At 40.1% G+C, this 23,422-nt stretch overlaps 2 protein-coding genes and 4 non-coding genes across 6 annotated transcripts; 1 reads left to right on the forward strand and 5 right to left on the reverse strand.

Annotated features, from left to right (window-relative positions):
- Positions 1-3,594: 3,594 nt before the first annotated feature.
- Positions 3,595-10,249, reverse strand: LOC115680055 (zinc finger CCCH domain-containing protein 13). Its single transcript, XM_030603813.2, is given in 11 exon segments — positions 3,595-3,731; positions 3,855-3,946; positions 3,948-4,009; positions 4,523-4,659; positions 4,797-4,868; positions 4,986-5,083; positions 5,230-5,286; positions 5,396-5,534; positions 7,733-7,766; positions 7,994-8,104; positions 9,923-10,249. Coding segments are annotated over 11 exon segments (1,146 nt in total). The 5' UTR covers positions 10,245-10,249; the 3' UTR covers positions 3,595-3,709.
- An 823-nt stretch (positions 10,250-11,072) lies between these two features.
- On the forward strand, positions 11,073-14,955 carry LOC115680052 (uncharacterized). Its single transcript, XM_030603811.2, has 9 exons — positions 11,073-11,847; positions 12,123-12,170; positions 12,283-12,342; positions 12,789-12,872; positions 13,028-13,132; positions 13,673-13,786; positions 13,904-14,004; positions 14,496-14,607; positions 14,707-14,955. The coding sequence occupies exons 1-9, from the start codon at positions 11,299-11,301 to the stop codon at positions 14,833-14,835; spliced, it is 1,302 nt and encodes a 433-aa protein (XP_030459671.1). The 5' UTR covers positions 11,073-11,298; the 3' UTR covers positions 14,836-14,955.
- Positions 14,956-16,170: 1,215 nt separating this feature from the next.
- Positions 16,171-16,306, reverse strand: LOC115680073 (small nucleolar RNA snoR80). The gene has a single exon (XR_004005587.1). It is a non-coding gene; the product is annotated as a small nucleolar RNA snoR80 (small nucleolar RNA).
- A 152-nt stretch (positions 16,307-16,458) lies between these two features.
- LOC115680068 (small nucleolar RNA Z152/R70/R12) lies at positions 16,459-16,562 on the reverse strand. Its single transcript, XR_004005582.1, has one exon. It is a non-coding gene; the product is annotated as a small nucleolar RNA Z152/R70/R12 (small nucleolar RNA).
- Positions 16,563-16,674: 112 nt separating this feature from the next.
- On the reverse strand, positions 16,675-16,763 carry LOC115680081 (small nucleolar RNA R11/Z151). Its single transcript, XR_004005594.1, has one exon. It is a non-coding gene; the product is annotated as a small nucleolar RNA R11/Z151 (small nucleolar RNA).
- Positions 16,764-16,860: 97 nt separating this feature from the next.
- On the reverse strand, positions 16,861-16,950 carry LOC115680076 (small nucleolar RNA Z157/R69/R10). Its single transcript, XR_004005589.1, has one exon. It is a non-coding gene; the product is annotated as a small nucleolar RNA Z157/R69/R10 (small nucleolar RNA).
- Positions 16,951-23,422: the final 6,472 nt, after the last annotated feature.

Consider the following 23,422-nt stretch of genomic DNA (forward strand, 5'->3'; position numbering starts at 1 on the left):
TAATATAGAGGAAAGGGCCGCAGGATCTTACTGAGCAAGAATGCCAAAAATACACGGATGGAAGAGGCTTTTCACCGTTTGGCACCGGTTAACACATAGCACAAACGATGGAGTAGGATTTCATGGAAACCAAGAATGAAATCGCTATCCGATTTTGTTACGAACATGGCTGGCCTCACTTTCTTTTCTTCCTCTCGCTCGTTGCATCTCACACACGAGCACTTGGTTTCCTCTCTATTTAGGCTCCTATCCAATTGGGCACTTTTATGATATATTATGTGTATAGTATAATATTTCGACATGTCCTCATAGTTAAGTAGAAAAAGTTATGATATCACGACAAATCTTTGTAACAAAATGTAAAACAATCGTAGAAATAGTTGAGAGTACGGTACAGCAGTGTATCTTAGAAGTCCAGCTCGTTCTCATCTCTCTGCTCTTGCGTTTTTCCTTTTTTGGGCCAAAATCGCATCTTTGACCACCCAACAGAAGTTACAGAACCAACTTGTAAAAAAACATCATAGACCAATTCCATGCCCTAACGTTACAGTAAAACATAATGTCTCAATGTCCAGCCCAAACCTGAAAAACATAATGTTCCAGTTACCGCCCAGCGGTCCTCAGCGCAGTATCTTTGAATTGCACCAGAAATTCGAAAGAAACCAATTTTCACGCATAATCTGCCACTTTGCACACAATTCTCTATTATGCAGCAAACATACAAGCGCTCCTCTCGTAGCATCGCTTGAATAAGAATTTCAACAGCAAAAATCAACTTGCAATTACTCCAAGTCTGAGGAGCGGCATGGTTATGCAAAACTTCACTGTCAATGCTTTTTATCATCCTTTCTGGGCATCTCTTTTTCACGAGAGGAGGATATGCTTTTTCCCACCAAAAACTTCAATCGACCTGCTCCGTTTGGAAAGATATTGCATGATCTTTAGATCATATAGACCAAGCCTACCTAAAGCATCGAAATGGGTCCTATGTTGGATTCCCGTAATTAATAGTTCAGATGATCTTAATCAACATTGTGCACAGACCATGCAATAACTTCTCGATTTGCATTGTCGTGCTATAATTTTCACCACACTCATGCAACTACTCAAGCGATCATGAGAAGGAAAACATTCGAGGAAGAGATTCCTAATCCTAACGGACACAATATATAGTGGACTGCAATCGACCTTCAAGCTTTCCGGAACTTTGAGGGATTATCTTCTCTCCACGTTGCTCTTCCACAGGGTAAGCCACAGCATGTGGTTTCGGTAGAAAAGCTTCGCTATTACATTTGAACCGTCAAGTGCAGGCGCCATCGGACTAATGTTGTTGAGCTTGAATAAGTAATCGGAAGAGCCTAATTTCTTAACAGGAAACTTCTCGTCATGTAGGAAAATACGGAACCGTTTTCGTGCTATCAGTGATACTAGTTAGGAGGGTACGAAATTTTGAACTGTCAATTGGTTTTCCAAAAAAAAAAAACCAAAAATGGTAACTGCCTAAAATTCAAATAAAGTTGCCAACGGGTACGCGGCCGATTGGTAAAGGGATTGAAGGGTGAGCCCGAATGAGGTTTGATCCTCGTGTGCACTGCACACATGTACATGATAGAGAGGAATGAGACAAAAAAACATTCAAAGAAAGTTACTAATTATATAATTGTCAATAATATTGCTAATTAAGGAAAATTACAGTATACTAGGACAATTACTGTCCGACAAAATCCTTAATTTTGCTTATCACGATTACTGATGTACGGTATGAACAAATGAGTAAGGGTAAGCATGGTTCCAGGATAAAACATGGAACCTAAGAACCTAACCGATGGGAACCTATAGGTTCCAGGTTACAAGTATGTAAAGTAGGTTCTAGGTTCCAGAAATTAGGGAACCTGTTTCAACCTGTTTCGACAAGTAGATTTCAAGTTTTATGTAGGTGGAACTTGAAACCTGAAACAAGTTTTGTATTTTTTCTTGGTTTATGTTTTCGCATAATCTTACGGTGTTTCATGACGTTAGATGATGAATATATAATCTGGAACCACTAATTTAAACTTTCATTTTTATGACTTGTTAATGTTTCATGTTTTTTGTGTGTCTAAGTATAAATTATGGTCAGTGGATCGTAACAGCAAATGGTGATCTTTAAAGGTGATTCATTGCAATTATTCAATTAATAATATAGGTAGAACCTGAATAAACCCTGGAACCAACCTTGAAACCTGTGATAGATAAGGTTTCAGGTTCCACGTTCCGACAGGTAAGTTCCAGGTTCCAAAAAATGAGGAACCTGTACCCGAAAGTAGGTTCTAGATGGAACCTAAAATCATTCACCCCTACAAATAGGAAAGAAATTTTTACACTGAATCTAGATATTTTACAATTTCTTATGGAAAGTTGCAATCATTAGGACATTCAAAAGACCATGAAATAACTTACCATATCAATGAAAATTTGCCAATGTAAGGTGCAAATATAGTCGCGATGCGGTAATGATGAATCAATACGATAGCTTTGTTTCACGATTTTCCATTTTGGAGGCACATGTAGCTTAAAATTGTATACGTTGAGCCGCTGCCCGGCTTGCACGCATGCATTGCTTTCAGAGGGTAACCCACAAGCATCTTACTCAGCAACCCGAAGAAAGTTAAGACACTGAAAAATAAGTAATCGCAATACGTAACATAACAGCATACTTGTGCAATCAAACGCTATGGTTCATTTTTCACTCTGGTCGACCTGTACAATGGATTCCTAAACTCCAGATATGTTTTGCAATTATACAGGCTAGTCATGAAGAATGAAGCAGTCATTTCATTTCTCAACTTGTTTTCCAACATAATCTTCGCGCTTAGTTTGGGGAATGAGAAGTTCATGGATCAAGGTCGCAATGCCAAGATGACTATTACACTACTAAGTTCTAGACTACTGCGACACATCAAGATATTTCCATAAGGAGATAAAAGGTAGCCTAACACGATTTGGCAGAGTGACAAGTTAAAAGGACTTTGATCAAAGGAGGACTTACAGTTCACCATGTTTCCATCTTCCAAACATATGCCACTGAGAATAGTAAGAAGATATATAGATAAGGAGTACATCGAACTAACTAGATGCTGTACACAAGCTGCGCTTCCAGGTCTCCCGAAAATGTAAGGCTCGCAGAATCTCACAAAGATAATAAATCATATCTAAGGCATCGGATGATCCTACACATTATCCACGTTCACTGTGTCCTCCACCAGCCCCTTCAAGTCCACATTCTCACCATTATGCTTATACTGCAAGAGAAAATACTCATATAAGAAGCAAACACAAACAGTATTTACCAAAAAAACCAAGACGACTGTGTCCTGTGGTCATCAGTTCAGAACATATAGTTCTGCAAGACAAAAGGACCCGGAGAACAATTGTAACTGTTTGCAAGGATAAATTAGGCGAACACTAACTCATTCAATCAAATCCGATGAAACAGATCTATCCTCTCTTCCTCTTCGCTATAATGCTGAAAAGAGATGGAAACATACCTGAGAATAAGAATTCTTGTGAACACTGGGCAATGGCGGTGTTGATAAAGGCAAGCCTTTCACTTCAGCCACCTCATTTCCTGCTGAAGCAAGCTCGGCTAACTCAACATTCTCCTCTTCAATATCAGCAAGTTCATCTATAGCATGAGCAGCCATGCCAGTTGGTGGTAACGTCATCCCCGTCAGCAGTCCTTTAGGCAGAACCTTCAATTGAAAGAAAAAGAAATATATCTCGAGCACACAGTCGCAAAGTTCTAATAACCAACACAAAGACAGTTGTATCATCTCAAGTACAAAACATCTGATGCATTAAGAACAAAAGGCAACCTTATCTGCTGAAGAAATGCTAGAAGATACAGTTTTCTCTCTCTTACTCTTGCCTTCATCAGCTTGCTTAGAACCATTCTTCTGTCCATTCCCTTCTTCATCTTTGTCATCATTCACTTGAGGATATGCTTTCCCCTGTGAATACTTCAGTCTACCTGTTTCATGTCAATATGCCACAATCACAAATTTTACAAACAAATGCAAGCAAACAAGAAAAATGAGTAACATCAAACATGAGACCTACCCGTCCCATAATAAAAATTACCCCACTAGCTTCTATTCGCTCCAAACTTCGGAGAATGCAAACATTTCCATCTTTCAACGACTCCGAAATTTACAAAAATGTACTTTTATGTCAATGATAGTTGCTTTTTTTGTACTAATGCATTCCCTAAATAAATGTCGAAGTTGTGAGCCCAGATCCTCTGATCTTTAGTTAGATTCATGGCAACTTGACCAGAAAATTATATCCTAACCTTCCTTTTCAATACTCGATACCACTTAAAAAACTAACGGAAGGTTATAGTTCCCACTGATGTGGCAAACCTTTGCAGTAGATTGCATCCTTACTTCCCTTTTCAACGAGACATTATTTTCCTAAGCCAAAAACAACGAGGAATTGAAATAGATAGGAAGAACAATGCAGTAAACACCAGCAATTAGCATACTCTTTGGGCTAGCAACATAATTCCCAGTAGGCTCTCCATCACTGACGATGTTGACGCTCGAGTCTTCTTCATTGTTTCCGACACCAATAGCATCCATGCCAAGCTGATCTCCCAGATTGTGAAGTTGGAGTTCTGATCTGCAAAATTCAGAATGATGATAAAACTATGAATAAAAGAAATTCTCTAAAGCTCGAAGCAATTCAAAATGCATGGAATCAAACATCGCATGGGTAAGTCAAAGATTAATATGAAAATAAAAGAAAAGAGCTTTTACCTTTTCAGTTCATCTTGTGATCGTGAATATCGCTGATGCGCTTTGATGAATTTCTTGATCTTTGATGTGATCCTGAACATCCGATCATTTCAAAATAAGACCAGGCAAGTTAGAGAAACAATAATTCAAAAAGAAGAGTTGCTAATGCATCATGGAATGCCAGAAAAGGGCATACTTGCTGCTTCCTACCTTTTGCACTCTTTCTTTTCTTTGTGCAACTGATCTTCAAGCTCCTGAATTTTAGAGGATAGACTATCTGCCTCTTGAAGTTGCTCTTCCAGGTACATCTTCATATTAAATAAATGCACCCAAGGTTAGCAGTTATTAAAGCTATGAAACACACACACACACACACACAAAAAAAAAGAGGAGCGGCATAGAAGCTCCTATAACAAAAGAAGCATAAAAGCAACCCTGTAAACAACAAACTCACTGCTTGCTGATTCTTGTGGTGCTTCAGCATGCTGATATCTGACCTTACTTGCTTTAACTGCATATCCAATTCCAAGATCAAACAAGCAAGACTCCATCCAAGGAACACACTTTCAGAAAAAATTCTAAACTAAGTAAGACTAGGATACCAAAAAGATTTTGCTTACCTGCTCCAGAAGGGCATACTTGGATTGGGACGACGTAGATTTCCCTCCTCTTTCTCGATCTTCAACCCCTTCCGGAAGATTGAGGTCTGAAGTGTCACTTTGACCATCCAAATGCTGCTTCTTCCTGCGCTTTCTGTCACTGCAGTTTAATAGTGAGCTCAACTATAAGCGTATCACAAAAATAATGGCATAAATGGCGAAGTATAGCAATGACCCAGCCCATCCTAAAAATGACATGTAATAACATATAGACAATACAAAACCAAATAACACAATGACTAAGAAATGCATGTTAGAATATGGAAAATAAGGTCTTGAGCCTGATTTATTCATTTTGGTCAAGTGTTAAGGCTGCATTTGATAGTCCAGATTTAAGTCCAAATAGGATAACAGATTATCAGGTGTTTGGCAACGTCCTCTAGACCAGATATACCCGAATAAAATGTCGGATAAGAAATCCAAGATGAGGTGGGATAAATTCAATGACTGTCAGAGACGATACACTGGTCTAAAGTACAATTCTTTGAGCTTCCCAAGTTCGCGGCAGTGTTGCTCTTGCAAAACAAGCTCGCAGCAATGATTTTTAAGCAGGAATTGGTTGACCCTGCTGCTTAAATTTTGCTATCATATATGTATGCCTCAGCAGGTCTATGGGAAGATGCAACGGCGATAAAAAAGAAGATGAAACTGAGAAAACTTTCAAAAGAAGCCACTTGTAGCTGGATTTAAGTGAAAAATATAGTTCACAAGTTCTATGTGGGTGACACTTCACACCCAAAGGCACCGGAAAATTTATGATGAACCAGACCAATTGGCTAGGTGAATAAAGAAACTGGGTATGTTTTAAATACTGAATTTGTTCTTCAGGATGTGGAGGAGGCACAAAAGGAACAATATTTGCACCAGCACAGTGAAAGAATTGCCATTGTTTTTAGCCTTATAACCACCTCCAGTCCGAAATCTATCAGAATTTGACCTTTGACGTAGACAGGGGATCGTGACCCTCACGCAAGGTTTGCATTGACAACGGCGACCACCAGGAAGCCGATCAAGAGGGCGACGGATGGGACGACAGACTCGGGGCACTACAGAGAGGGTCGGAAGTGGTAGGTGGAGGCCAAAGCAACTGGATATGAAGGACAATTTTCCAAGATTTTCAATCCTATCTTAAATTGCACCAAACATAAGATGGGGTTTTCTAGATTCCAAAGGATATTCGGAGGATTTCTATTTTCACCTTATCTTATCTTATCTTATTTCAATCCGAATAAGGACATGACCAAATGCAGCCTAATGGGATTGTTATACGCCGCTTGTGAACTGCCATTCCAGTTCATCACTTAGATGTTGGGTCCATTCACTTTCTAGATCACCGAAATTGGTGCTCCAACTGATCCTGCCACATACTCATGGTATTCAAAGATATTACATAAATCTAAAGGCGGTAAAAATGTTGCTTCGCTTGGATGAAAGAGGTTGGTCTTGCACTTTATTTGTCATTCGAGACCAACTACGCCTACCCCCTACATACCACTTCTATGACAAGCGGTACTCAGTGCTTTGTTCAGTATCACAATCTATGTGACATCATTCTGATATCAATAGAGAGCAAAGTAGCCTATACATGTTAAGCTAGTACAGCTCCCAATGGACCGGCAAACGGCCCCACTCTTGATCAATGTCCCATCGATTTTTTGGAAAAAGGAATCACTTCCTTGATGACGTGGATGCCTCATTCAGTAGTGCTAACCCATTTGGTTTATCAATTCACTTCTTTCTAGGAGCTATTGGCCTATCTCATGAAAAAAATCTTCTTATCCAGCAACCTCGATAAGCAAGCCAAGTTGCTACGATTATTTTAGCATGACGATGTATCCCAGTAAGAAAATCCTAGATTGGTAACAGCATGTTATGCAAACACTACCATAACAAAAAGATATTCACACCTTTGAACAAAGCTAACTGTAACCGCAAAATTATGCAGCAACCTCCCACAATCAGTATTTTGTGAATCAGATTCCATATAACTCTGGAACATGGAGACTGCCATTGCCAACATATCATATCTCCAACTCAATTGAAGTACCGAATTGCTCATAACATCGAAAGATTGGAGAAGAAAAGTACAAACCAATAGAGATCAGCTAGTTCATCTTTGACTGAAAGATAAATCTAAGGATAGTTGTGTAAAAAAGTATTGTGGAAAGAATAGCTAATCTATTGCTAATAAGATTTTGTGATAGCAACAGAGACCGAAAAACAAGCAAGAGATGAACAGCTTATACACACTTAGAAATGGCAGTAAGTGCATGAGAGGGAGAGTTTGTGCTAGCTTACCTATTTTCCTCAGGGGACCTTGAAGGGCTGTATCCTGCAAATTACAGCACCCAGAAGATAAAAGTGAACAAAAGAACTGCCAAGTATTTTGATGTAAAAAGTTCAACAACAGATAGACTCATGGCTCCAATCCATTACCCACTGCTATAAATTAATGAATAAAGTAAAGCCACATAGCCCATAGGTTGTATGCAAATCAAAGCAGGCTATAGCAATGTTATCACAGGTTAAGAGACACAGACATAGGGCATAGCTTCTGACCATGAAACCCATGGCGAGCTCTTGCATCTTTTCCTGGGGAATACCTTCTCCGAGGAGAATACCTTCTGCCAATTTTATTCCTCAAATCACCACCTCGGTAGTCCCTCCTACCTATGATAAGAAGATAATAAATTCCGGTATGGTACAGTAGTTGTCAAATCATCTAGTTAAGATGACCTACAAGTCATAGTGAGGCAAAGCTTACCATCATAGTGAGAAATATGAATAACATAACAATGAATAGAAAAAGTGCCTCCATGACATGCCAAGGAACCATAGCAACAAGCGATCTCATAGAACAGATAGTTATAAAAGACCCATTTGCAGAGTACATCATCAAGACAACCCTTGAAATGTCAAAGTAGAATAGGATTTTAAGAATAGTTGACAGCCCTCTTCTTCATGTTGAGCAACAAGAGACACAAAAGAATTCTGAACCATACTATCGATAGATTCTCCATGTTGATCACATGATACGATACAATCTGATCCACAATGAATAATTTTGTTGCTTCAGAGTTCAGACTAAAAAGCCATTAGAAGTCGGATCATCTCCATCCACGAAATCCATTTGGATCATATATGTGAAGAATTAGACGAAGAGAAAACCGTGAGCTCCTTCCTCATAACATGATAGAGATAAGTTGAACATATCATGCTATCACCTTGTTTCTAAGAATCATATACAGAAGAATACAAATTCGACTAGAGAATTCCCCCAAAAGTAGCATCCCAGTCTGGTGAATGAATTACAGTAAGCCAAGATGAAGCCCATTATATATAATATACTAATGACCTTTAGAGTCATCCCATAAGCATTGGATTATCCAGAAGAGTCTATCCCAGCCTTGAAATTGCTGATATAGTGCATTAAGTCTCTCGACAACCCATGTCCTGAAATCTCTATTCTGCGATTGATACTAATGGAATCTCCTCGCATACACATCAGAGGTATGGAAGATGCTTCAGCTTCAAGTTATGCAAGGCCAATATATAAATGTGAGTGCACGCATAACTTTTGGATAAAGGAAACAGAAAACAGCTAGGGAAATTCAGGATGAAAGATAAGGGGAAATATAGAGTATAATTATCTGCTTCACGGAAAGAACACTTAGGGACAGCTGCAAGAAAATGCAAATAACTGTAATCAATAAAATAGCCAAATTACTTCATATTTTAAAAAAAAAAATCCCTTGATTTGGCATGGAAATTTGCATTTTCCCTTGGATTTGTTCTCTGGCAACATCAAGCACATAGCAAATTAACTATCCCATCGAATGAATTGCATGGGCATGATTAGATAAATTTTCCAACTGAAGTAGAAAATAATCCCATCATCTAGCAGTGAAACACTTACAAGCTGCAGAGGGAACAAAAACATGCGAAATTACAGCAGAGACGAAATGCAGCACAAGATAGAAAACGCAGCAAAGCAGGAAGCTGCGTTCAGCAAAAAGAGCAGAAAGGGCCTGCTGCAACAAATATAGCCTCCTTAAGCAGACAAGCACCATTATAGGAGGAGTAAATTCAAACAAAAACAACACACAGTTGCAGCCAATTACAATGCATGTCGATGATGCTGATACGGCTAGATAAGTGAGCTTACCACAGTATCATCAAACTCATAATCAATGCTTCAAAGCTCAACACATACAAGCAAGCACGTAAACTACACGCACTCCATAGCTCGCGGAACATAGTCAGATACGCGCAAAACCGCACAACTAAACAATTAATTAACTATGTCCGCTCTTCAATGCTGTTAGCATTCCCAACCGAGGTGGAAATTGAAGCTTAAATGATTTTCCAATCACTATCCACCAAACAACAATCGGACGCATCCCCTGTCCTGCCAATTTCTATTCTCACGAACCCGCACATGACAGAATTACCCAACAAGCTGAAATCCAAAAGCCTCATCGCAATTACCAGTAGTGGGCCCGCCGACGAATCGCCTGAGCTCCGCTTGTCCGTGCGCAAACGAGCAACTCTGCCTGTTACAGTGACCCCTTTGGTACAGGACGCACAGCTTCGTCTTGAACAGCTTCCTATCGACCATCGTGAGAGACACGGCTCGACCGACTTCCCGAGAGAAAATCGAACGCCCGCAACCCGACGCGCGACGGCGGAGGCCGGATACACGGAACCGATCGCGCAAATCGGGGGGCGATAAGCGATTCCGAGCTCGCGCAAGCTTTGGAGCCGGATCCGAACGAGCGAAGATCACGATGCCTGCATGTCCAGAACGCATTGACGATGATGGGTAGTTTGTCCTCTTCCAAAGGAGAGGGAGAGAGACAAACTGATGGGTCAAAAGGAAGCTGACCTTGGGGAGAGGACGAAGCTTGGGTCGCGCCGACGATCGCCGCCGATACAAGCACGCCGCAGAAAAAGGAGGAGGAGAAGTTGCTGCTCGTTCGCGTTGGAAAAATGGAGTCTTGGCTTTGGGTTTTCTATAAGAAGTGAGCCCTAGCCCGCAGCCCAATATGAGAGAGACCCACGAAGGCATTACGAACAGAATTAAGTAGGGGTGAGGACGGTTCCAAGTAGAATTTGGAACCGGAGAACCGAATTAGTGGAAATTTGTCCGGTTTCAATTTTCAAGACATGGAGAGTAATTTTCAGAGTCAAAAAATTGGGTAATATATTTCAACGGGTACAAGTTTTAAGTTTTTATGATTTTTTTTCGTCTATATTTTTACATGATTCTGCAATATTTCATGACGTCCGATAATGAGCGTATGATCTGGAATCACTAGTCTAAGCTTCCGTTTAATCTTCCGTTTAATGATTGAAACTTTTACTTTCTTGATATTTTATATATTTTTATATATATAAATATAAGTTGTGATCAGTTAATTAAAACAACAAAATGATTCACTATAATTGCTCAATTAATTAAAAACACGTTCCAATAATGGGTAAGTTTCAGATTTCACATTTAACCCGTGAAGTTTTTTTTTTTTTTTGGTAACAGGTGAAGTTTTTTCTTGGTCGAAAACATGTGAAGTTGAAAAGCTACAAACTTGCTGTTAAAATTCGGTTATTGAGGTAAGAAAAGAGGTCGCACCCTGAAACATCGAAAGTAGCTTCTCCGTCCTAGGAACCTTGCTCCGTCTTTGCTTCTCGGAGGCGTCGTCGGCGTGCCCATCTTTGCGAATTCATCGCTCCATCATAAAGCACGCAATCGAGGAGGAAGAAAAAAAGAAGATCCGACTTTTCCATAAATGGAGGATTCGAGGTGAAAAACATCCAGAAATGGCAAGGCGTTCGCCGCACTCCTCCGCTTCGCCTCGACCCGGTTGATGACTCGCCCGATTCGCCCCCTGCAAGCCATTCTCCTCTCCTCTCCTCCTCTCTCTTTTTCTATTGCCAGAGCCTCCCGCTCCCCCCACCCGCGTCTCAGATTCGCTTCGCCGCCCTCCAGGACCGCCCCCAGGCGGCTCAGCCTCTCCTCCGGCGTCCCTCCCGAGAACCGCCCCGGCTCCTCCGCCGCGACCAGGCCGCCCGCCCCCTCCGCCGCCTCCGCCATGGACCCTCGCGCGCCGGAGCCCGACGCGAATTCCGCGGAGGACTTCGTCCACATCGAGGATCCAGATCCCAACGTGGAGAGCCTGAGCGAGAGCTTCGTTGGGGTCGATGTCGTGAGGGAGGACGACGGCGGTGGCGAGGAGGCTGATCATCGGAGCGACGGCGACGGGGACGGGGACGGAGATGGCGGGGGATTCGATCGGAGGAGGACGCTTCCCGAGGAGCTCTCCAGGAGCGTGGTGGTCCTCACGTGCGAGTCCTCGGCCGAGGGCGGCGGCGGCACGTGCGATGTTTATCTGGTCGGGACGGCCCATGTCTCCGAGGTGAGTGTTGTGAAGTTTGGAGGTCTGAATTTTGGATTTGGAATGAATTCTGGTAACTGGAGAGGAAATTGAGGGGAAATGGAAAGGAGACTGGGAAATTGCGGTCTTACATTTGGGCTCATGGTATGTTTGGTTGCCGAGAAAATGTGGCATTGAAAGAGAATTGAATTCATGGAACCCTAATTTGGCAGGGCATACTCTGTGTAGTATCCGTTTCATGTTACTTGGCAAGGCAAGTTCGTACTGTAAATGTAATGATATGGCTGTGGTTGCAGGAATCCTGTAGAGAAGTAGAAGCTGTGATCAGTTACTTGAAACCACAGGTGATTTTTTTATTTATGCTCATTGATGGATGGATCATCCTGTGGTTTTCGTTTCATGCTTCAGAACAAGGGAGTTCCTTGAGGGAGTTTTTGGGTTTCTGTCCGAATGCAGGTGGTATTTTTGGAGTTATGCCCGAGTCGAGTGGCCGTGCTTACACCGCAGAATCTGAAGGTGTGTGTTATATGAATATTCATCGCAGTCCTTGCTCTGCATGGGAGGCTTAATTTGCTCAGTGTTCCTCCCCCAACCAAAAAGTTTGAAATGCATTGATGAATTAGTGGAGAATGATAGTTTTTAATAGTTTGTGTGATACTCGTTTTGTTCGACTCTAGAACTGCCTTCACAGTGTCTTACCTTTTTATCCCATAGATTTTCTAGCTTGATGCCGTAATTCTAATTCGCATGTTGTTGGTTTTCCTTTTGAAGAAGCACCAGAATGTTGAGTATTATTCTCGAGCATAGGAGCATTTTAACATATATTTTGGCATTGTGTTGGCATGGAAAATAAATGTCATCAGTGTACATTGAATACTCGTTTGATCAGTATCATTGGATTTAAATCTAAAGGATTGATTTGATTTCATCTCCCTCTGTGGATGTTTCTTATGGTCTGCCAGGTACCTACATTTGGAGAAATGGTCGAAATGTACAAGAAAAACCACAATGCATTCGGAATCCTTTACAGCTGGTTCCTTGCCAAGGCACGTTTTTTCCAATCTGTTTTCAGTTGTGACCGCAATAATTTATGACTTGTCTGGTTTGGACTAAACTTTTATGTCAGCATTATACTGTTTGCTATATCCTTTTGCATTTCTTTTAAATGGACTCAACATATATCATATCTGCTATTTATTAGGTTGCTAATAAGCTTGAGGTCTATCCTGGAGCTGAGTTTCGTGTAGCATTTGAAGAAGCAATGAAGTATGGCGGCAAAGTTATACTAGGTGATCGCCCAGTACAGGTATTGCTTTCTTTTCCACCTCATTCTCTAAGGTGTTCGTGTTGCTGTTGTAAGTGATAGCTGTAGAGAGGATCTATGATACTTTCTAGTTTATCGGCTTCAATGATTGATACTCAGAAATCAATGTGTGAGGTGCTTATTATGTAATATTAGTTAGGGTTTTATTCATTCATCAGAAACATATTTTCAAGAAAATGCAGCAAAATATTCTTTTGAGCAACCGAGCATAAGCACTCCATTCTAAAGGCCAACCATGTCTTTTTCCTACACTAGAGGAGGGCTAAAAATCCAAAAGTCAATTTAACTCACTTATGTTGTTGCATTTTTAGTAGTTGATCGACTTTTATGGACATTGTGAATCTTCATGGACAATAATCATGTTTGCCTTATGTCTTGATTACCCTAAATAGTGATTTTGAATTGCAGTTTTTAAATGCTAGAAATATGCAAAGCATTATTTATCAATGTACTTTAGTTCGTGCTCTTTAATTCCATAGCTTTTTTCTTCTCTATTATTACTTTATTCTATGACTGCCACAGGTTACCTTACGAAGGACATGGGCAAAAATGCCACTCTGGCATAAGACAAAGTTAATATATTCCTTACTTTTCCAAGCAGTCTTCCTCCCGAGTCCCGAGGATCTTAATAAAATGGTAAGCTTCTATTTGTTGTGTCTCATTGAGAATTTTCCGGGTGCTTCTTGCACTTGATATAGTGGAGCATCAGTAAAGCCAATCCACGTTGGTTATTTTTCTGGTTTTCTGCATTAGCTGAAGGACCTGGACGATGTAGACATGCTGACTCTTGTGATTCAAGAAATGAGCAAGGAATTTCCCACCCTAATGGAGACACTTGTTCATGAGCGAGATCAGTGAGTATTTTCTCTTTATGTTTCAGCGTGTCGTGGAATAGATTTACCCTCTGTTGAATATGACACTGGAGTCAAGACGGTGTTGCTTTCCATTTTTCATTTTGCAGTTTTAATTTCTTTCACATTCAATTGCCTGTCTTACTGCCACACGGAAGCACAAGCTCTATTTGAACTTTAAGTAGATGCCAATGGTTTAGATTCTAGAAGATTTTTATGATGTTGTTAGCTATTGTAACTTTAAATGATAGCCTATCCATTCTCTGCTCGATACTTGGCATCACAACCAGCCTTTACCACTATACGCATCGTCCTGTTTGTCTTACTCAAGCTATCACGAACATGATTTCTTCATACTTAGTTTCTCTCCCGAATCATTGCATGAGTTCTCATGAATTTGCTCGAATATGTTTGGGAAAATAAATCTGCTGGTAACTGTAGCCCTTATAGAGCATGTATAGTATATTGATCTCTTTGCCTTATTTGTCTGTTAGGTACATGTCATCCACTTTGCTAAAAGTTGCTAGAGAACATAGTTCAGTCGTTGCGGTTGTTGGCAAGGGCCATCTTGGGGGTATCAGGAAGCATTGGAAGCAGCCTGTGGTGGTTAGTTTTAATAATTGATGGTTTAAACATGCTAAATCATGTCTAAGATCTTTTTCTGCATTTGATGTTTATGTTAACTTGTTTTACTGCTTGTGTTAGTTAAAGGATCTTCTGGAAGTTCCTTCGAAAAAGCCAGCTGTTTCTACCTTCAAAATGCTCTCGTCTGTGGGTGTCACGGTTGCTGGGGTGGCCATCCTATCTGGTATCTACTTTGGATGGAAGAAATGAAATGTGAAACAATTCTGTTGGATAACCTTTGAGGACTAATTTACATGTGACAACATAATTTAAATGGATGCGGCACAGAGGAAATTGTGTATAATTAATCTTCATTTATTGAATTTTTTTCTTCTATGGTACATGTAATTCTCATAACATGTTGTGAAGGTAGATTGTTATTTGTCACACTGAGCAGGATGCGTCAATAGAGTTCTATTAGATGGGAAAAGATTAGAAAGGCAGAAGTTGGAGAATTCTAGTTGAAGAAGATGGGTTTCAAATTAGAGCTAGTGATGTTCAAAGGAAGATTGCCAAGATGTGGGATGGTGACTAGACTTGCTCAGTGGATGGGCAAGGTTGGCATAATGAGGAGGAGAACGGTGTGTCTAGCGTTGCCGGACCTAGGGGTGGTGTTGGTGCCTATTGCGGCATGGTGGTTCAATACTTGTAGATCGATTGTGGCCTGGTCAGCCTGTTAGGACTTCTTAAGCTCACCGGTTCGGAAGCTGAGCAAGCAATTTCACTCTTAGGTCGCTAATCCTTAAGCTTATGTCACGACGAAAAGTACATGCTCTTTCATTGATAGGCAGCAGGCCTGTAAATTGGCTAGTAGACTACACAGCTTAGTGCGATGATCAAGTCAAATTTTCTGAGCATGGCATCTCTCCACTTGAGCAATACTAAAGGGTAATATTGCTGTCATTGCGTTTTCACCATTGAACCAAGACACAATGGCATCTTCCAAGAAACCCAACTCCTAGTTAGGTTTGTTAATCAAAAAGCACTTATTGTAGCTATCAACGTAATTGATTGTAATTATCTGTCAAGTTCAATGTTCGATAAAAACTGCTTGGTTCAGTCAATCATTTTAAATTTGATGATCAGGTCAAATTTTCCGAGCATGACTTCTCTCAATCCAATTGAGAGATACTAAAGGGTAATATTGATGTCATTGCGTTTTCACCATTGAACCAAAACACAATGTTTGTTAATCAAAAAGCCCTTATTGCAGCTGTCGACATAGTTGGTTGTACTTATCTGTCAAATCCAATGTTCGATGAAAACTGCCTGGTTCAGTCGGTCCTTTTAAATTCAAAGTCCGATAAACACGACCCACATTTTCATCAGATCAAATATTTTCTGTGATTGTCATCCATATTATCAAACTTGTACACGATCTATTTCATTCATCAAAACTCTACTCAATAACGCGACAGCAATTTCTCTCTCTCTCAAATGCGGCTAAATGCCTCAGCAAATCTATTTGCAACCCCTGGTTTTTCACTCCTCATCAACTAGATAGTTTTCTCATATGTTCTTGTTCCTGAAAGGAAGGGAAGAAGGGAATGTATGAGGCGTTTCCAGGATCCAATGGCACTGAAAAGACACAAGAAGCCACCGATCAGGATAGTGCCACAACGCTTTGATTTAGCGCCCGTGCCATTATGCCAAGAGGAACTGTTCATCCCCCAGAATTGGTAATGGGCGCCCTCAAAATTTCTTCTTCTTATCCTTAAAAACACTCAAAACCCAACAATCAAACTCAAAAGAAAAAAAAACATGAATTTTCACTAAATCCAAAACCCACAAAACAGATGAAAAAGAAAAAAAACAACACTTGAGGGGATTATCGTTGCTCAGTGGAAGGAGAAGTCGTTTATTCAAGAATTAGGCTCACGGAGTAATCCACTGCCCATCGACACCCACTACGAGCGCCTTAATCTCATCACTGCAATCTCAATCCCACACCACAAATGAATCTGATTTTTCGCTTTTCGAAAAGAAAGAGGCTTCGAAGAAAATCTGCTGCCGGAAAAAGAAAAATACGGGTAATTTCAAGAATCGCGAGGGCTTCAGCGTGTGTAACAATCAGATCATTGACGATGAAGCCTCACTGAAATCCGCTAAGATTATATTCGATCTATCATCACAAGCCCATCTCAGACAAAAACCCGATTTGCAGCAAAACGCGATAATGAAGGAAGCAATTTGAAGAAGAAGAAGAAACAAACAGATCAAGGAGAGTGAAGAAGAGAGAGTGCTCAGACAGCCAAGGGTTAGTCTTCAACTACTAAGGTATCAGAAACTCTAGTCCACATACTATTGCATCATCACTGCACTCGCTCACACCACACCCAGAAGAAGAAGAAGAAGAAAGGGATGGCTTTGAAGATCACTTGCGCTCACGCGGAGAGGGAGATTCGGAGAAGAAGATGAGAGCGATGAAGACGAAGGCCATTTGTTACGCTTATGTAGGCGACGGAGGAGCGAGCGGGAGGAGCCGATCCGGGGGGAAATTAGGGTTTTTGTTTTCTGCGTGGGGGTTTGGGCTTTCAGTGTCCATTTTGGGCTGGGCCGAGATGGGCCTGATTTGGTGCGGCCGAGAACAAAGCCCATTAACGGTCCCTTACCATTCGCATATCTCCAAACGAAAATCCTTCATTGAAAAGACCAAGTTGTCCCTCTTCGAAAACTCGTTTAAAGGATTTTGCCTAGGGTTTAGGGTATTTGGTCAATGTCGGTTTTGAGTGTTTTGGATGGGTGTGAGAATTTGAAATTGGAGGTGAGCATTTTCGACAAAAAAAAGGGGGCGTTAATGGGAACACAAGAATAATAGAGGTGAAAGTACAAGATGATCTTCGAAGGTGAATATATGTCGGTTGCGCTTTGATAAATTGATTGATCTTTCATGTGATCCCGAACGATCATAAACAAGGACCTAGATTCCTAACAGACATGATGCACCATGGAATGCTAGAAAAGGGCAGACTTGCTGTTTCCTATCTTTTGCACTCTTTCTTTTCTTTGTGCAACCGACCTTCAAGCTCCTGAATTTTAAAGGATGGACTATTTGCTCCTCGAAGTTGCTCTTCCAGGTACATCCTCATATTGAATAAATGCGCACAAGGTCAGCATGTCATTTCTCTAAAGAAGCTAGATTATTACATTGGAACAGCCCAAAAGCTTATGAGCATGAACAAAGTACTTAAAAATGGCTATTTTTTTTTATAAGTGCATTGAAAGTCTTAAAACTTATCAAGAAAATATAATTGAGTCTTAAAATTTTCAAAAAGTACAATCAAGTCTTAAAACTTGTCATGAAAGTACATTTGAGTCCTAAAACTTTCAAATATGCAATCAATAGAAGGACTTGATTTGATCAATTTCACAAGTTTTAAGACGTGATTGCATTTTTTAAAAATTTTAGGATTTAATTATATTTTCGTGACAAATTTTAAGACTTAATTGCACAATTTAAAATTTTAAGATTTAACTGTACCTTCCCAACAGATTTTAACACTTCCAATGCACTGATCCCTTTTTTGTGTGTTTGAATGATAAAAGAAGCTAAATTCTTCGTACTAACTCAACCAATCAGCATTACCATCTTCCATCACCTATTCATATTATACCTCCAACCATGTCAAAACATCCAAATATAAAATAAGATTCTCCTCAAATACTTGACAATGTTAGGAACTTGATAGTAATCATCAAAACAATTATTCTGGTTGTAGCAATTTGATTGTTAGCAATTTTTAAAGCTACGAAACACATAAGAAAAGTAGCAGCATAGAAGCTCCCATATAAATTTTATATATAGAGAGAGAGAATTTAAAAGCTAAAAGCTATAAAAGGAAGATAATTTCCGGTAAAAACAATAAAAAAAAAGACAATCATATCAGTATGGCAAGTAACCCCCAAAAGTGGTAAAAAAGAACCATTATTGCACAAAAGAATCAATGAAGACATTCACATCAGTATCGAAGGCAAAAACTTTCAAAAGAGGTAAAAAAAGGACCATTATAACTAATAAGAATCAATGAAGACAATTATATCATTATGGAAAACAAAATGGTTAATACCACGAAAAACCCTAAAATTGGTACACCTATGACAATTTTACCCTCCGTTAGTTTTCGTTAAATTTTACAGTTAAATTGCTCAATTGAATGACATGTGAAAGTTGACGGATGTACCAATTTAGGGTTTTATCATCCGTTTATCATAGGTGTATCAATTTGTGATTTTTCATGATATTAATTCAATTTAACGGACAGTAAATTTATCACAAATGTATCAGTATAGGGTTTTCGGTGGTCAAAAATTTAGTGTGGAGTAAATTTTCCACAAATGTACTAGTTTGAGGTTTTCGTTATCAAAAAATTAGTTTGGGGTAAATTTATCAGAGATGTACTAATTTGGGATTTTTTGTGATATTAACCCAAAACAAAACCTACCAAAGGTGGTCCTATACAAAAGAAGAATCCAGTAAACAACAAACTCACCTCTTGTTGATTCTTGTGATGATATAGCATGCTGATATTGATATCTAACCTTACCTGCTTTAACTGCTTATCCAGTTCCAAGATCAAACAAGCAAGACACCATCTAAGGAACACACTCAAGAAAAATTTCTTGTGGTGATTTAATCGTCCTCTAAAATCTGTCATGATCCTCTAGATATCTCGCTCTTGAAGAATGTCTTAAGGTACTGATCCCTCATTCCATAACTGAACTATTTCAAATTACTATACCTTTTGTTTGTATATTTACTTTACATAGATTAATGTATGTCGATTCAGTTGATGGAAATAGAGTCTCACTGCTTTACCTCAATCGATGTTTAAGGGTAGTAATGAATAAGACTGATATGCAAAGGATAGGGAGAAGAACACTAGAAGTGCCAAAAGTTGTGTACGACGCTCACTTTAGTGCCAAAAGTTTTTTTTGAGTCACTTAAGTGCCACTTTTTAAAAAAACTATCACTTAACTGCCAACTCTGATTTGGGTCGCCGGAAATCTAACGTAACCATATTTTATTAATTTCTTAATCCTACATGGCACGCCGGCGCTGACGAGAATAATTTTTACTAATATTTTAATATTTTTTATGATTTTTTTCTTTTTTTCTTTTCTTTCCTCTTCTTCTACCTTTGGCCGGTGACCTGATACCGGCCACCGGCCCGGCCACCGGCCATGGCCAGCCGCCTGGCCTCGCTCGGACGAGGCTGCCGTTGCCCACCACAAGTGAGGCCCAGCTAACCCTCGCCTAGGCGAAGGCGGGTGAGCCCTAGCGAGGGGGCGACACCCGGCGAGGCCGTCGTGGCCTGGGCGAGGGAAGGCTTCGCCGGATCTAGCGAAGGGAGCCCTCGCCGAGGCTCGCCCTTGCCCAGGCGAGGCAGACCCTCACTGGGGTTCGCTTGCCCTTGCCCAAGCGAGGTCGGCCGGCCCTTGCCTGTGGCGGGCAATGGTGGCCTCATTCGGGTGAGGCCAGGCGGCCTGCCATGGTAGGCGGCCTGCCATGGTCGGTGGCTGGTCACCCACCAAAGATAAAAGAAGAAGAAAGAAAAGAAAAAAAAGAAAAGAAGGAAAAAAAGAAAAATATTAGAAAAATATATTTAAAAAATCGAAATATACACATGGAAATGCTACATAGATTGATTTTTTTTTAAAAAACCCAACTCAGATTAAAATTTTAATTATAAAAGCCACATATTAATTTGGCTGGAATTTATTGCCGTTGGCACTTAAGTAATCGTTTTTTCTTCGATTTGGCACTTAAGTGATCTGGCAAAAAATTTTGGCATTAAAGTGAGCGACGTATACAATTTTTGGCACTTCTAGTATTCTTCTCCCGCAAAGGATATAATGCCCAAAAAAAGAACCAAACACTCGAAAGAGAATGTTCCCGTTTCTTGATTCTAGTTAGGAAATCCACCACCAGTTTGGCTACTTTCTATGATGGTAATCTCATTGAAGCCGTTCCACGATTGAGCATGAAACCTGAATACTATGTTGATGCTCAAACATTTGCAGAATCAGCTTCGATTCTAATTCTCATGTGAAATATATTGGTATTCTGTCGACAGAACCACCAGCGCTTTTCTGTGACAATGTCAGCACTAAGTATTTTCACTGCTAGCTTTCTTTACCATGCTTGTACCGCACAATAAACTATTGGACTCTCAGATCCATGTTATGGCCAATTTGCTAACCTGATGAGCATAAACTGTGGGACACACTTCAGCCCGGATGAACGAACAAAACAACAACAATCACGGCTATTCTGCTAGAACTGTGGGGGGCTCATACCTGAACCATTTTTTCGGGCCGGTCACGTTGAGTTTTGAGCACCCATGTGGATCCCAAAACCTGAATCTCATAGAGAGAAACATCATACACTGCGGCAGCATGAGTTTCCGATTCCAAACACAGCCATTTCCGTGCTTGAGCTAGCATCAATCCAATGGCTGCTGATGATTGGAAGCACCATCACGGAAAGACTTACTAGCCAAACACACTCATACCAATCACATAACAGAAGTAGATGCTCTATAGTTTCCTCCATCCCGTGGAATTTACATAGTCCCTCCCTTGGAATACTTCTCCCGGCCAGATTACCAAAAGTAGCCAGTGCATTTGAACACATCCTCCGCACGAACATTTTAATCTTTGGAATGCATGCTTTTACCCAAATTCATCTCCAAAAACCCCTTTTTATCAACAACACTAGAGGAAGAAGGCCTGTTATATGACAGCTCTAAAGAATTTTTTGTGATGAAAGAAGAGATTAGTTAAATTATAGAATATGTTCTTTTTTTCCCTTGTGGTCATTTTTGTCAGGTTGGATTATGGAAAGGCCCTATAGCGAGTTGATTGATGATGCACTTGATTATGTAAAAACGGAGACAACCTCATTTCCGGTGAATAAGGCGTGGCATATATTATTAATGGTTCATTGCAAAAATAATCCATTAGACCAACGTGTTAGCTGATCCTAGGATAAATTGTCCAAAAAATCCTAAATCTATTATACCGCAACCAATTCAATCGTAAACTTTTCAATTTAGCTAATTTAGTCCTAAACATTTTGCCTATTTGCCAATGTATTTTTTCCAGTAAATTTTTGTCGGAAATTGTTGACATGGCTATTCAGTCAGCGCCTGACGTTTGTTTTGGATGACGAAAAACTACTCGATTGACGGAAAGCGTTTTCCATGAACTAAAAACAATAAACATATATTGAAAAAAACGACTTCCCCTTCTAACAAGAAGGAAATCATTTTTCCTGATTTGTTGATTCGTGTCAAGCAAGAATTATATGTCCCTCTATATCTATTTCCAATCTCTCATCAATTTTTTTGGATAATTTTCATTTTTTTTTTCATAAATTATTACGAAAAAAAAATTTGAGCCCAGTTCGAATTCTATCGCTGAACTTCTTTTTGTCAAAAAAGAAATCATGAATTTTAATTCTACTCCCAAATCTAACCCGAACTTATTTTTGTCTAAAAAGGTTGCCAACTTTAAAATGTAGACTTAAATCTTGCCCCCTAATCCTCTGCCCACATATCGCCATTAGTTATTTGATGTGGTATTTCCGCGTTGGTAACTAATCCACATTAGTAAGGTGATGTTAAAAGTAACGACCAACAACGATTTTTGGACGGGAGCTAACGGGGGCGTATTTGGGACTATAGTTAAATTTGGTGATTTTTTTAGATAAAAAAAAAGTTTGGGGCAAACTTGAGATTGGACCGAGACTTTGAGATTTTTTTTAGACAAAAAAAGGTTTGGGCAAAATTGACACTAAACCTAAAGTTGAGATTTTTTTTATTTGATAAAAAGAAGTTCGGAACAATATCGGCAATTGGATTTAAAATTAGAGATTTTAGGGGATTAGGCTCGAGAAAATTCAAGGATGATTAAAGTGGGGGCGACCCCTAAAATTATTAAAAAAAATTTTATAAAGAAAGTCGTGCTCAGGAATCGAATTCGTCGATAATAGATAGAATTCGATGCAAATCTCTCTTCATCTTATATTGGCCCCTCGCCGACTGTCTTCCTTTGAAAGAACATATTATCTCCTGTCCTCTTGTAGATACGCCAGCACAAACACAATCCCCATCTTCCACATATGAGTATCTTTTTGAATATCTTGCTTTTTATTTGCCAAAAATTCGGTGACGCAATCGCAAATTGAATCTCGAGATCATTCCTCCTTAACTTGCGCTCCACGACATATCGCTGATCTCTAGGAGTTCTTCTCTCTTCTTCCTCTCTCTCTCTCTAAGAATCTGCTCTTGCCTTCTTCTTGATAGTGAGTCATCCATCATCAGTGTCCTCATTTTGCTAATTCATTGTCGCAATGTTGCGAAAACCTTTCCATGGATGGAGGAGTGTCAAGCAAGAAATCCAGAAGTTGACGGCCATTCGCACCCTTTCACCTCGCCAATCGCCAGGCTCGCCCACTCGCCCCACTCCACTCCCCCTCACTTTCTGCACTGCCAGAAACCCCCGCCCACGCCTCACTTTCGTTTTGCCCTCCAAGCCACCACATTTCCTCTCTCTACAAGCTCGATGGGCGACGTACTACTGTCGTGTCCCCAAACCCAAGGCATGTTTTTCTGCAATCTGTTTCCAGTTTTGATGGCTATAACTTATGAGGTGTCTGGTTTAGACCAAATTTTATGTCAGCATTAATCTATTTGCCATATCGTTTTGCATCTATTGTAACTGGACTCAACATATATCCTTCTGGACATCACTTCTGTGGTCTATACGGAGCGGTTATACCGGGTGATCGCCCGAT

Source organism: Syzygium oleosum, unplaced genomic scaffold (genome assembly GCF_021117445.2).
Source record: "Syzygium oleosum isolate NSW1041296 unplaced genomic scaffold, Sole_v2.1 Sole_v2.10, whole genome shotgun sequence".
In the NCBI taxonomy this organism is placed as follows: Eukaryota; Viridiplantae; Streptophyta; class Magnoliopsida; order Myrtales; family Myrtaceae; genus Syzygium; species Syzygium oleosum.